This window comes from Arachis stenosperma, chromosome 2 (assembly GCF_014773155.1).
Source record: "Arachis stenosperma cultivar V10309 chromosome 2, arast.V10309.gnm1.PFL2, whole genome shotgun sequence".
NCBI lineage: Eukaryota > Viridiplantae > Streptophyta > Magnoliopsida > Fabales > Fabaceae > Arachis > Arachis stenosperma.
The window spans coordinates 75,379,569-75,393,821 of NC_080378.1; the positions used below are offsets into that span (position 1 = coordinate 75,379,569).

General features: G+C 41.3%; 1 protein-coding gene across 1 annotated transcript; it reads right to left on the minus strand.

The window, feature by feature from the left end:
* Nucleotides 1-6,105: 6,105 nt before the first annotated feature.
* LOC130963023 (uncharacterized) lies at nt 6,106-6,738 on the minus strand. Its single transcript, XM_057889173.1, has one exon. It carries the CDS (start codon nt 6,736-6,738, stop codon nt 6,106-6,108), a length of 633 nt encoding a protein of 210 aa, XP_057745156.1.
* Nucleotides 6,739-14,253: the final 7,515 nt, after the last annotated feature.

Here is a 14,253-nt window from a genome sequence, read left to right on the forward strand (position 1 = left end):
TCTAGGCCCACTTGGTGAGTGTTTGGGCTGAGCTTGGCGTTCAACTTGAGTGAGTGGGCTTTGAATGCCTACTAGGGGGTGTGTGCTGCCTTGTGCTCCCTTGGTGGCATTGAACGCCAGTTTTGGGCGTTCAATGCTGGCCTTGGTCCTCCTTGGGCGTTGAATGCCAGAAAGGGAGTAGTTTGGGCGTTCAACGCCCGTTTTGGGCAGTCCTCTCCAAAAAAGTATAAACTATTATATATTGATGGAAAGCTCTAAAAGTTAGCTTTCCAACGCCATTAAGAGGGTGCCAATTGAATCTTTGTACCTCAAGATATGCTCGTTGGAATGCACGAAGGTCAGGATTTGACAACATCTGCTATCTTTTCTTTGCCTCTGAATCAGATTTTTCCAAAACTTGCCAATTTCACCAAAAAATCATCTGAAATCATAAAAAGAACACAAAAACTCATAGTAGCATCCAAAAGGTAAATTTTGCACTAAAACATACTAAAACTTAATAAAATATAACTAAAAACACTCTAAAAATGCTATGAAAAAAGGTATAAGATGCTCCGTCATTAGAACACCAAACTTAAACTGTTACTTGTACTCAAGCAACCAAAAATAAGATAGGACAATTGGAAGAGAAAAATACAATAAGTCTCAGAGTTGCCAATGAAGCTCAGTTCCAAATATTGAATGGGATTATTAGCTCTTTACTTCTGAATAGTTTTGGCATCTCACTTTCTTTTGAAGCTCAGAAATATTGACGTCCCTTGTAACTAGAATACGGATGATATTATTGATTCTCTTCTTTTAGCTTTTCTTGATTCTTAAACACAGCTTTTTCTTTTGGTGCTTCGCACCTTTTTTAGCCTAGTTGTGACTATAAGCGTTTTGTTTTTCAAGTATTACCATCGGATACATAAATGCCACAAGCACTTAACTGGGGGAACCCTTTGGATTCAAATTTAGCTTTGCTTAAATTCTCAGACAGTGGTGCCCAGAGTTCTTAAGCATACTCTTTTACTTTGGATCACGACTTTAACTGCTCAGTCTCAAGCTTTTTACTTGACACCTTCACACTATAAGCATATAGTTAGGCATAGCAGGTCATTTGAACTTTCTAGGCCAATTTTGACCCTCCCAACCATTGATGCTCAAAACCTTGGACCCTTCTCTTTTGATTTTTTCTTTCTCTTTTTTTTTTTGCTATTTCTTTTGCTTCAAGAATAAATAAGTTGGATTTTTCTGAGAACCAATAATACTTCTCTAAGTTCATTGTTCTTTCAAGAGCCAACACCCTTAACTTCAAGATAATTATGCACAGTTAATTCATACATTCAGAAAGTAAATGCAATGCCACCACTTTTTGAATTTAGAAGGAACGAATTATAATCAACTCAAAAATTCTTGTATTTTACTGCTTCTAAAAAAGAACAAAATTTTATTCAAGTTTGATGGAATGATAAGTGGAGTATCTTATACTTAACTGATAGTAATAAAAATTAACTGCTAAACTGAAAAGTGGGAAATCCTAATAGTAATCATGCAATCTAGAATTGAAAAACAGGAAATAAAGTACTGAAATAAGAACTAGATAGGGGGTGAAAACTCAACCACCTTAATCATGGTGGTCACTGCTCTCTCAAGAAGATGTTTTCTGGCGCTTCAACTCTTCTAATTCTCGCCCCTACTTCTCTTGCTCTTCAGCCAGCTTATGAAGCATGCGAGACAGGTCCTTTTGCTCCTCTCTTAGTTGGTCCATGGTGGATCTCAACTACTCAATAGATGTTACCAGTTGAGTCCAATATTCCATTGTAGGGACACTCTTCTCCAGGAGGCTGCTTAGGCATTTTCCTCTTAGGAGGGTCGTCTGATGGCTGAGTTTTGTCTGGTGTTGGTCCCTTGGTATACTTCATACTCTCTTTGGTGATTGGGTTGTCTACTGTAATACATGTGTCTCTATTAATCAGAACTCCTGCCTCACTACACAAGCGAGAGATGAGGTGTGAAAAAGCCAGCTTAGCTCGAGTTGAAGTCTTGTTTGCGAACTTGTACATCTCACATGGGATTAATTGGTGAACTTCCACTTCATTGCCCATCATGATGCAATGAATCATCATAGCTCGCCTCATAGTCATTTCAGAGCGGTTTCTAGTGGGAGTATGGAATGCCCAATGAAATCCAGCCATCCTCTAGTAACTGAGTTTGGTTGACCTTTCTTGTCGTTTATCCACTGAGTTCCAGGCAGACATATGTCCTTAAGGACTTGGAGGAAATGTAAATTAAAATAAAAGAAACTATGATATGGAGAGATATTTGAAGAAAAGATAAGGTTTTGAAAAGATATAGTTTGAAAAAGTCAACCCCTTCTTCTTCCCTTGCAAATTTGAATTTTGCCCCTCCCCTTCCTGGGCGTTCAACACCCAATTCTGGCGTTGGACGCCGGGGGGGGGTCATTAGATGGATCTTCGTAGCTCCTTCAAGGGCGTTGAACGCCCATGCTGTCTTCTATTCTGGCGTTCAACGCCAATAAGTGCTCTCCAATGGGCGTTGAACACCTTTGCTGCCTTTATTCTGGCATTCAACACCAACATGTATTCCTGAATGGGCGTTGAACGCCCATGCTGGCCCTATTTTGGCATTCAACGCCAACAAGTGGTCCTCAATGGGTGTTGAACGCCAAGCTCCCTACATTTTCTGGCATTCAATGCCAGAGATGCTGCCCTCAATCGGCGTTGAACGCCCAGCTTTCCTCTTGTCTGGTGTTCAATACCAGCAATGGGCTCTTCCCTGGGTGTTCTGTTTTCAATTCTAAATATCTCTGTCTCTATTCAAAGTGCTGCACGAAATCATAAACATTTAAAAAGCAACGGAAAACTATGAAAATTAATTGAAACTAAACTAAAAATTAATAATAAACACAAGAAAGAAGACGATAGTACTCTACTTATGGTTGGGTTGCCTCCCAAGGAGCACTTCTTTAACGTCATTAGCTTGGCATTACTGTTGTTATGTTAGCAGCAGAGTAGAGCTTTCTTGCTCAATGTCATCTCCTAGGTAATACTTGAGTCTCTGTCCATTAACGGTGAATCTTTTGTCTAAGTGTTTATTTTGGAGCTCTATATGACCATAAGGTAACACATTAGTGAGCACAAATGGTCCCATCCATCTTGACTTGAGCTTCCCAGGGAAGAGCTTGAGTTTAGAATTGAAGAGTAAGACATTCTGGCCAGGTTTGAAGACTCTAGAAGATATCTTTTTATCATGCCGTTTCTTGGTCCTTTTCTTCTAAATTTTAGCATTCTCAAATGCAGCATGTCGGAATTCATCCAAATTATTCAACTGGAGCAACCTTTTTTCTCCTGCAGCTTTGGCATCAAAGTTGACGAATATGGTTGCCCAGTAAGCCATGTGTTCCAGTTCTACTTGTAAATGACATGCTTTGCTATAGACCAGCTGGTAAGGCAACATTCCAATATGGGTTTTGAAAGCTGTTCTATACGTCCAGAGGACATCATCAAGCTTCCTTGTCCAATCCTTCCTAGAGGTGCTCATTGTTTTCTCCAAGATTCTTTTAAGCTCCCTATTGGAGACTTCGGCTTTTCCGTTTGTTTGCAGATGGTAGGGGGCTGCCACTTTGTGGTGAATGCCATAACGGTATAGAATGGTGTAGAGTTATCTATTACAGAAATGACTGCTTTCATCACTAATCAGTGTCCTTAGGACCCGAATCTACTGAAAATATATTTCTAGAGGAATTTTATCACTACTCGGGTATCATTAGTGGGTGATGCAATTGCCTCAACCCATTTAGATATATAGTCCACTGCCACAAGGATGTATGTGTTCAAATAAGAGGATCGAAAGGGGCTCATGAAGTCTATGCCCCATACATCAAATAGCTCAATTTCCAGGATCCCTTGTCGTGGCATCTTGTGATTATGAGGGAGATTTCCAGCACCTTGACAACTGTCACAGTTGTGGACAAACTCCCGGGAGTCCTTGAAGAGCGTTGGCCAGTAGAAGCTGCTCTGAAGAACCTTGGTGGCTGTTTGCTCACCTCCAAAATGACCTCTATACCCTGATCCATGACAGTGCCAGAGAATTTGCTGTGTTTCTTCCTCTGACACACAACGGCAAATGATACCGTTCGATCATCTTTTGAAAATATATGGTTCGTCCCACAAGTAGTACTTAGCGTCATGTATGAGTTTTCGAACTTGTTGTTTACTATATTCCTTAGGGATGAACCTTATAGCCTTGTAATTTGTAATGGCAGCAAACCAAGGTGCTTTGTGTATTGCAAAGGTTGCTCATCAGGAAAGGTCTGGGATACGTCAGTAGTGGGAGGGGGCGTCCCTGCTGCAGGTTCAATCCGGGACAAATGGTCAACTACCTGATTTTTTGATATTTTTTTGTCCTTGATCTCTATGTCAAATTCTTGCAGGAGTAATACCCATCTTATCAATCTTGGTTTAGAATCCTGCTTGGATAGAAGGTATTTAAGAGCAGCATGGTCAATGTAAATAATGACTTTAGAACCAATTAAATAGGATCTGAACTTGTCAATGGCATAGACAACTGTAAGTAATTCCTTCTCTGTGGTGGTGTAGTTTCTTTGTGCGTCATTTAAAAACACGAATGGCATAATAAATGACGTGCAGAAGCTTATCATGTCGCTGTCCTAGAACTGCACCAATGGCATAATCACTAGCATCACACATCAGTTCAAATGGCAGGTCCCAGTTAGGTGCAGAAATGATAGGTGCAGAGATAAGCTTTGTTTTCAGTGTTTCGAAAGCATGCAGACAATCTTTGTCAAAAACAAAGGGAGTGTTAGTGGCTAGAAGATTGCACAGGGATTTTGCAATTTTAGAGAAGTCTTTTATAAACATCATGTAGAATTCTACATGTCTCAAGAAACTTCTGATTGCCTTAATATTAGTAAGTGGTGGTAGTCGTTCAATTACTTCTACCTTAGCTTGATCAACCTTTATTCCCTTGTTTGAAATCCGATGTCCAAGAACAATTCCTTCAGTCACTATGAAATGACATTTTTCCCAGTTTAAAACCAGATTTGTTTCTTGGCATTGTTTTAGAACTAAGGCGAGATGGTTGAGCCAGGAATCAAAGGAATCACCAAAGATAGAGAAGTCATCTATGAATACTTCAAGGAATTTCTCAACTATGTCTGAAAAAATGGAGAGCATACACCTTTAAAAGGTTGCTGGTGCATTACAAAGGCTGAATGGCGGCATTCTTCTGTAAGCAAACACTCCGTATGGGCATGTGAATGTTGTCTTCTTTTTATCCTGAGGATCTACTGCAATTTGATTGTAGCCTAAATAGCCATCCAGGAAACAGTAGAATGCATGCCCAATCAGTATCTCCAGCATCTGGTCTATGAATGGCAGGGGAAATGATCCTTTCTTGTAGCATTGTTAAGTCTCCTATAATCAATACACATACGCCATCCTGTAACTGTTCTCGTGGGAATCAGTTCATTCTTCTCGTTGTGGATCACTGTCATCCCTCCTTTCTTAGGTACAACTTGTATAGGGCTTACCCAGGGACTATCTGAAATGGGGTAGATGATCCCAGCCTCCCACAGTTTTGTGACTTCTTTTTGAACTACTTCCTTCATAGCCGGATTCAATCCCCTTTGTAGTTGCACCAATGGTTTAGCTCTTCTTCGAGCCTAATCTTGTGCATACACCGAGTTAGACTGGTTTTCTTTAAGTCACTTATGGTCCATCCAAGAGCTATTTTGTGGGTCTTCAACACTTGAATCAGTGCTTGTTCTTCCTGCAACTCTAGAGCAGAGCTTATGATCACTAGATAAGTGTCACCCTCTCCTAGAAACATGTATTTCAAGGATGATGGCAACGGTTTAAGCTTGAGCTTGGGAGGTTCATCTTCTACCTTATGAGCTTCTAACGACTCCTCCTGTTCTTCTGGTGTTTCCATGTTAGGCGTGGCATCCTCAAGGATGTCATCCAGCTCCTCCTCGAGTCTCTCAACTGCATGTACCTCTTCCACCAGGGGATCGATGATATCAATCCTCATGCATTCCTCTGCGGTGTCAGGGTACTGCATGGCCTTGACCACATTCAGTACTTATTCGTTCTCATTAACTCTCAGCGTCACTTCTCCTTTTTGCACATCAATGAGGGTCCTTCCTGTAGCCAGAAAAGGTCTCCATAAAATGATGGATGCATTCTTATGTTCTTCCATATCTAATACCACAAAGTCTGTGGGGAATACAAAGGGTCCGACCTTCACAATCATATCTTCAACCACTCCTGATGAAAACTTGATGGAGCCATCAGCAAGCTGAAGGCATATGTAGGTGCGCTTGACTTCTTGGATCCCAAGTTTCTTTATTAGTGATGAAGGTATTAGGTTGATGCTCGCTCTAAGATCACGTAGGACTGTCTTCGTGCAACCGTCTCTGAGGATGCAGGGTATCACAAAACTCCCAGGGTCCTGAAGTTTCTCCAGTAGGGTCCTTTGGATGACTGCACTGTATTTTTTAGTGAGGAGGATTATTTCTACCTCCCTCCAATTCTTCTTGTGGCTTAATATATCCTTCATAAACTTGGCATAGGAGGGTATTTGTTCAAGGGCCTCTGCAAATGGATTCTTAATCTCTAGTGTCTTGAGGTAATCTGCACACCAGGAAAGTTGCTTATCTTTCTCTGCATGATAGAGTTTTTGAGAAAATGGCATCTTGGTCTTGTACTCATGCATTCTGAGTGGTGTAGGGAGAGTGTTCAGAGTACCAGAAGAAGGGTTACGAGCTTGCTTGGGAGAGGTGTTTCCTGAACCATAGCCTCCCCTATCTGGGCGTTCAACGTCACTGCTGGTCCTTTCCTGGTGTTGAACGCCAGTGTTACCCCCTCCTGGGTATTGTACGCCAGTGCCACTCCTCTTTGGGTGTTCAGCCCCCTTGATGGTGCCTTCAGTCGCTGCTTACTCATCCTCTGCTATTTCCTCTTCCCCCTGCTCCTTACTGTTCTGAGACTGGGTGTTCAGGGTCCTTCCACTGTTCAATTAGATGGCTTGGCACTGTTCTCTTATCCGTTCAGACAACTGATGTTCAGCCTGGTTCAACCGTGCCTCTATATTCTTGTTAGAGGCACGGGTTTCTTGCAACACTTCTTGCAAATCTAGCAACTGTTGCGTGAGGGAGTGTAGCTAATGGGTTAATAATTTACTTTGTTCTAGAGGGTTTGATTCAGTGGACACTGACTTGACCTCTTCCTTCATTAAAGTCTCACTAGATGAGTATAAAGGCTGGTTGCTGGCGATTATCTCATGAGTTCTTGAGCTTCCTCGATTGTCTTTTTTATGTGTATTAAACCACTTGCAGAATGATCTTGGGACATCTTAGCCATATTTGTGAGTCCATAATAGAAAATGTCCTGCTTTACCCATTCTGAAAATATTTCCATGGGGTATTTCCATAGCATCATTCTGTTCCTCCCCCAAGCATCATGAAGAGACTCATTCTCTTCTTGTCTGAAGCCTTGAATGTCCAATCTTAGCTGGGTTAGCTTCTTTGGGGGGAAGTATTGGTTTAGAAACTTGTCCACCAGCTTATCCCATGTTTTCAAGCCTGATTTGGGCTGAGTATCCAACCACCTCTTTGCTTAGCCTTTTACAGCAAATGGAAAAAGCAGCATCCTGTAGACATCCTGGTCTACTCCATCAGTTCGTACTGTGTCAGAAATCTGCAGGAAGTCTGCAAGGAATTCTGTGGGTTCTTCTTGTGGAAGTCCCTGATACTAGCAGTTTTACTGCACTAGAGTAATCAGTTGTGGGTTGAGCTCAAAGTTGTTTGCTTGAATAGGGGGTACACAAATACTTCTTCCATAGAAGTCGGGAGTAGGGATTGTATAAGACCCCTGGGTTGTGCCCCCTCAATCGGGTCCATAGTGAGTTCTTCCTGTTCCTGCGTACACAAAAAAGAAGCAAAGAAAAGAAAAGGTAGGGGTCTCTATGTCAGAGTATAGAGAGCTCCCAGTGAGATGTCCTGGAAAAAGATAAAATAATTTAAGGTAAAATGATGATAAGAACGAAAATTTCAAAATAGAAATACAAGTATTAATCTAGAATTTTCGAAATTTAAGACTTAAAAAATGAAGAAGTTTTAAATTTTTTTTTGAAATTTAAAAAGGAAACAAACTACAGGGACACCAAACTAATTTTTTTTTAAATTTAAAGCACACTCTTTTTGAAATTTTGAAGAAAAACTCAAAAAGACACCAAACTTAAAACTTTTGAAATCAAACAAGGGAAAATTCGAACACAAGTAGAAAAACTAAACTCAAAATTTTTTTTTGAATAACTTTAAGAACAATAATTAAATAGAAACAAGAAAAAGTACCTGATCTAAGCAACAGGATAACTGGTAGTTTAACAACAACAAACAATCTCCGACAACGGCGTAAAAAACTTGGTGCGCGAAATTAGAACTCGTACAACTGAACCGGCAAGTGCACCGGGTCGTCCAAGTAATACCTCAGGTGAGTGAGGGTCGATCCCACGAGGATTGTCGGATTGAGGGAGAAATGGTTATCTTGTTGGGTTTAGTCAGGAGAACAAAAAAGATGGTAGTTGTTGTAAACGCATAAAACAAAAGTAGTATTGAATTGGTGTAGAGATAATGATGGAGAATAAGTTAAGGCCTTGGAGATGCTTATCCTTTCGGATTAATACTTCTTACTATCTACTTTAACAATGAGTGATTCATTTTATGGCAAGGCTATAAGTGATTAAAGTAAGGGTCAGTGGTCATCAATCTCCTCTGTTCCACGCCAAATGCCAGGGTTAGTGGTCATTCGATCTGAATGAGGGTGAAGCTCACGCAATTCAATCTCTAATGATCCTACTCAAAATACCACAAACAAGGTCAGATCTTCTAGATCAGAGAATGAAGCTCTATGATTCTAGCCTTAGCGCCACTGATGAGCGGATAATTTGTACGCTTTTTGGCATTATTTTTAGTATGTTTTTAGTAGGATTTAGTTAGTTCTTAGTATATTTTTATTAGTTTTTAGTTAAAATTCACTTTTCTGGACTTTACTATGAGTTTGTGTGTTTTTCTGTGATTTTAGGTATTTTCTGGCTGAAATTGAGAGACCTGAGCAAAAATCTGATTCAGAGACTGAAAAGGACTGCAGATGCTGTTGGATTCTGACCTCCCTGCACTCGAAGAGGATTTTCTGGAGCTACAGAAGCCCAATTGGCGCGCTCTCAATGGCGTTGGAAAGTAGACATCCTGGGCTTTCCAGCAATATATGATAATCCATACTTTGCCCAAGATTTGATGGCCCAAACCGGCGTTCAAAGTCACCTTCAGAAATCCCAGCGTTAAACGCTGGAACTGGCACCAAAGTGGGAGTTAAACGCCCAAACTGGCACAAAAGCTGGCGTTTAACTCCAAGAGAAGTCTCTACACGAAAATGCTTCATTGCTCAGCCCAAGTACACACCAAGTGGGCCCGGAAGTGGATTTTTATGTCATTTACTCATCTTTGTAATTCTTAAGCTACTAGTTCCCTATATATAGGACCTTGTACTATTGTATTTTCATCTTTTGATCATGTTTTTATGATTGAACCCTCCTTGGGGGGCTGGCCTCACGGCCATGCCTAGACCTTGTTCTTATGTATTTTCAATGGTGGAGTTTCTACACACCATAGATTAAGGTGTGGAGCTCTGCTGTACCTCGAGTATTAATGCAATTACTATTGTTCTTCTATTCAATTCAGCTTGTTCTTGTTCCAAGATATCACTTGTTCCTCAACTTGATGAATGTGATGATCCGTGACACTCATCATCATTCTCACCTATGAACGTGTGACTGACAACCACCTCCGTTCTACCTTAGATTGGGTGGATATCTCTTGGATTCCTGATACACGACGCATGGTTGCTGCTCGCCTGACAAACGAGCGCTCGCCTGACAACCGAGCCATCCATTCCGTGAGATCAGAGTCTTAGTGGTATAAGCTAGAATTGATGGCGGCATTCAAGAGAATCCGGAAAGTCTAAACCTTGTCTGTGGTATTCTGAGTAGGATTCAATGATTGAATGACTGTGACGAGCTTCAAACTCGCGATTGTGGGGCGTTAGTGACAGAAGCAAAAGAATCACTGGATTCTATTCCGACATGATCGAGAACCGACAGCTGGATAGCCGTGCCGTGATAGGGTGCGTTGAACATTTTCACTGAGAGGATGGGAGGTAGCCACTGACAACGGTGAAACCCTTGCATACAGCTTGCCATGGAAAGGAGTAAGAAGGATCGGATGAAGACAGTAGGAAAGTGGTGCGCGAAATTGTGAACAATACTTTTCACAACTCTCATAATCCCTGGTCATGAACTCCAAAAACTTGGTGGTTCAATTCCATGGCATTACACAATTTCGCACAACTAACCAGCAAGTGCACTGGGTCGTCCAAGTAATACCTTACGTGAGTAAGGGTCGATCCCACGGAGATTGTTAGCATTGAAGCAAGCTATGGTCATCTTGTAAATCTTAGTCAGGCAAACTCAATTGTATATGATGATGAACGAAAATAATATAAAGATAAAGATAGTGATACTTATGTATATCATTGGTGTAAGAGCTCAGACAAGCGTGAAGATGCCTTCCTTCCGTCTCTGCTTTCCTACTGCCTTCATCCAATCCTTCTTACTCCTTTCCATGGCAAGCTCGTGTAGGGTTTCACTGTTGTCAGCAGCTACCTCCCATCCTCTCAGTGAAGCGATTGCATATGCTCCGTCACAGCATAGCGGAATTCATCTGTCGGTTCTCAATCAGACCGGAATAGAATCCATTGATTCTTTTGGCGTCTGTCACTAACGCCCCGCCCCTCAGAGTTTGAAGCACGTTGCAGTCATTCAGTCATTGAATCCTACTCAGAATACCACAGACAAGGTTTAGACCTTCCGGATTCTCTTGAATGCCGCCATCAGGTCCTGCCTATACCACGAAGACTCTGATCTCACGGAATGGTTGGCTCGTTTGTCAGGCGAGCACTCGGTTGTCAGGCGATCAACCATGCATCGTGCAATCAGGATCCAAGAGATATTCACTAAGCCTCAGATGCTTGTAGAACAAGAATGGTTGTCAGTCACCTTGTTCATGGGTGAGAATGGTGATGGGCGTCAATCATCACCTTCATCATGTTGAAGAACAAGTGATATCTTGGACAAAGAACAAGCGGAATTGAATAGAAAACAATAGTAATTGCATTAATACTCGGGTACAGCAAAGCTCCACACCTTAATCTAGGTGTGTAGAAACTCCACCGTTGAAAAACATAAGAACAAGGTCTAGGCATGGCCGAATGGCCAGCCTCCCAAAGGTCTAAGATAGCATAAAACAAAGATAGCTACCAAAAGTCTCTCTATACAATAGTAAAAGGTCCTACTTATAGAAAACTAGTACATAGATGAGTAATGACATAAAATCCACTTCCGGGCCCACTTGGTGTGTGCTTGGGCTGAGCAATGAAGCTTTTTCGTGTAGAGACTCTCCTTGGAGTAAACGCCAGCTTTAGTGCCAGTTTGGGCGTTTAACTCCCATTAGGTGCCAGTTCCGGCGTTTAACGCTGGAATTTCTTGAGGTGACTTTGAACGCCGGTTTGGGCCATCAAATCTTGAGCAAGTATGGACTATTATATATTGCTGGAAAGCCCAGGATGTCTACTTTCCAACGCCGTTGAGAGCGCGCCAATTGGGCTTCTGTAGCTCTAGAAAATCCACTTCGAGTGCAGGGAGGTCAGAATCCAACAGCATCTGCAGTCCTTTTGAGTCTCTGGATCAATTTTTGCTCAGGTCCCTCAATTTCAGCCAGAAAATACCTGAAATCACAAAAAACACACAAACTCATAGTAAGTCCAGAAAAGTGAATTTTAACTAAAAACTAATAAAAATATACTAAAACTAACTAGATCTTACTAAAAATACTAAAAACAATGCCAAAAAGCATACAAATTATCCGCTCATCACAACACAAACTTAAATTGTTGCTTGTCCCCAAGCAACTGAAAATCAAATAAGATAAAAAGAAGAATATGCATGAACTCCAAAAACATCTATGAAGATCAGTATTAATTAGATGAGCGGGGCTTTTAACTTTTGTCTCTGAATAGTTTTGGCATCTCACTCTATCCCTTGTAATTCAGAATGATTGGCTTCTTTAGGAACTCAGAATCCAGATAGTGTTAATGATTCTCCTAGTAAAGTATGATGATTCTTGAACATAGCTATTTCTTGAGTCTTGGCCGTGGCCCAAAGCACTCTGTCTTCCAGTATTACCACCGGATACATACATGCCACAGACACATAATTGGTGAACCTTTTCAGATTGTGACTCAGCTTTGCTAAAGTCCCCAATTAGGTGTCCAGGTTCTTAAGCACACTCTTATTTGCCTTGGATCACAACTTTATTTCTTTCTTTTTCTTTTTTTTTTTCGAAAAATTTTTTTTTTCGGTTTTTTTTTCGTTTGCTTTTTCTCTCCTTTTTTTTTCTGCTTTTTCTTGCTTCAAGAATCATTTTTAATGATTTTTCAGATCCTCAGTAACATGTCTCCTTTTTCATCATTCTTTTAAGAGCCAACATTCATGACCACAAATTCAAAAGACATATGCACTGTTCAAGCATACATTCAGAGAACAAAAGTGTTGCCACCACATCAAATAATTAAACTATTATAAATTCAGAATTCATGCAATTCTTCTTTTTCAATTAAGCACGTTTTTATTCAAGAAAGGTGATGGATTCATAGGACATTCATAACTTTAAGGCATAGATACTAAGACACTAATGATCACAAGACACAAACATGGACAAACATAAAGCATAAAAATCGAAAAACAGAAGAATAAGAACAAGGAAATCAAGGAACGGTCCACCTTAGTGATGGCGGCTCTTTTCTTGCTCTTGAAGATCCTATGGAGTGCTTGAGCTCCTCAATGTCTCTTCCTTGTCTTTGTTGCTCCTCCCTCATTATTCTTTGGTCTTCTCTAATTTCATGGAGGAGAATGGAGTGTTTCTTGATGCTCCACCCTTAGTTGTCCCATGTTGGAACTCAATTCTCCTAGGGAGGTGTTTAATTGCTCCCATAATTTTGTGGAGGAAAGTGCATCCCTTGAGGAATCTCAGGGATCTCATGGTGAGAGGGGTCTCTTGTGTACTCCATCCTTTTCTTGGTGATTGGCTTGTCCTCATCAATGGGGGATCTCCCTCTATGTCAACTCCAACTGAATAACAGAGGTGACAGATGAGATGAGAAAGGCTAACCTTGCCAAAGTGGAGGTCTTGTCCACCACCTTGTAGAGTTCTGGCTATAACCTCATGAACTTCTATTTCTTCTCCAATCATGATGCTATGGATCATGATGGCCCGGTCTATGGTAACTTCGGACCGGTTGCTAGTGGAATAATTGAGCGTTGTATGAACTCTAACCATCCTCTAGCCCGGGCTTGAGGTCATGCCTTCTCAATTGAACCGGCTTTCCTCTTGAATCTTGCTTCCATGTGCGCCCTCTTCACATATGATTGTGAGGACTTGGTCCAACCTTTGATCAAAGTTGACCCTTCTAGTGTAGGGTGCTCATCTCCTTGCATCATAGGCAAGTTGAACGCCACCCTCACACTCTTCGGACTAAAATCCAAGTATTTCCCCCGAACCATAGTGAGATAATTCTTTGGATTCGGGTTCACACTTTGGTCATGGTTCTTGGTGATCCATGCATTGGCATAGAACTCTTGAACCATCAAGATTCCGACTTGTTGAATGGGTTGGTAAGTACTTCCCAACCTCTTCTTCGGGATCATGGCGGATCTCCGGAAGGTGGAAGCCTTTGCCTTCCCTTCCTCTTTCTAGAGGTTTCTCCGGCCTTGGATGCCATAAATGGTTATGGAAAAACGAAAAGCAACGCTTTTACCACACCAAACTTAAAATGTTTGCTCGTCTCGAGCAAAAGAAGAAAGAAAGTAAAGAAGAAGAAATGAGGAAGAGGAGGAAGGTGGTGTGTTCGCCAAAAGGGAAAGAAGGGTGTTAGGTTGTGTGAAAATGAAGGGTTGAAGAAGGGTATATATAGAGAGGGGGTAATGGTTTCGGCCATTATGGGTGGGTTTGGGAGGGAAGTGGTTTGAATTTGAAGGTGAGGTTGGTGGGGTTTATGAAGGATGGATGTGAGTGGTGAAGAGAAAGAAGGGATTTGATAGGTGAAGGGTTTTGGGGAA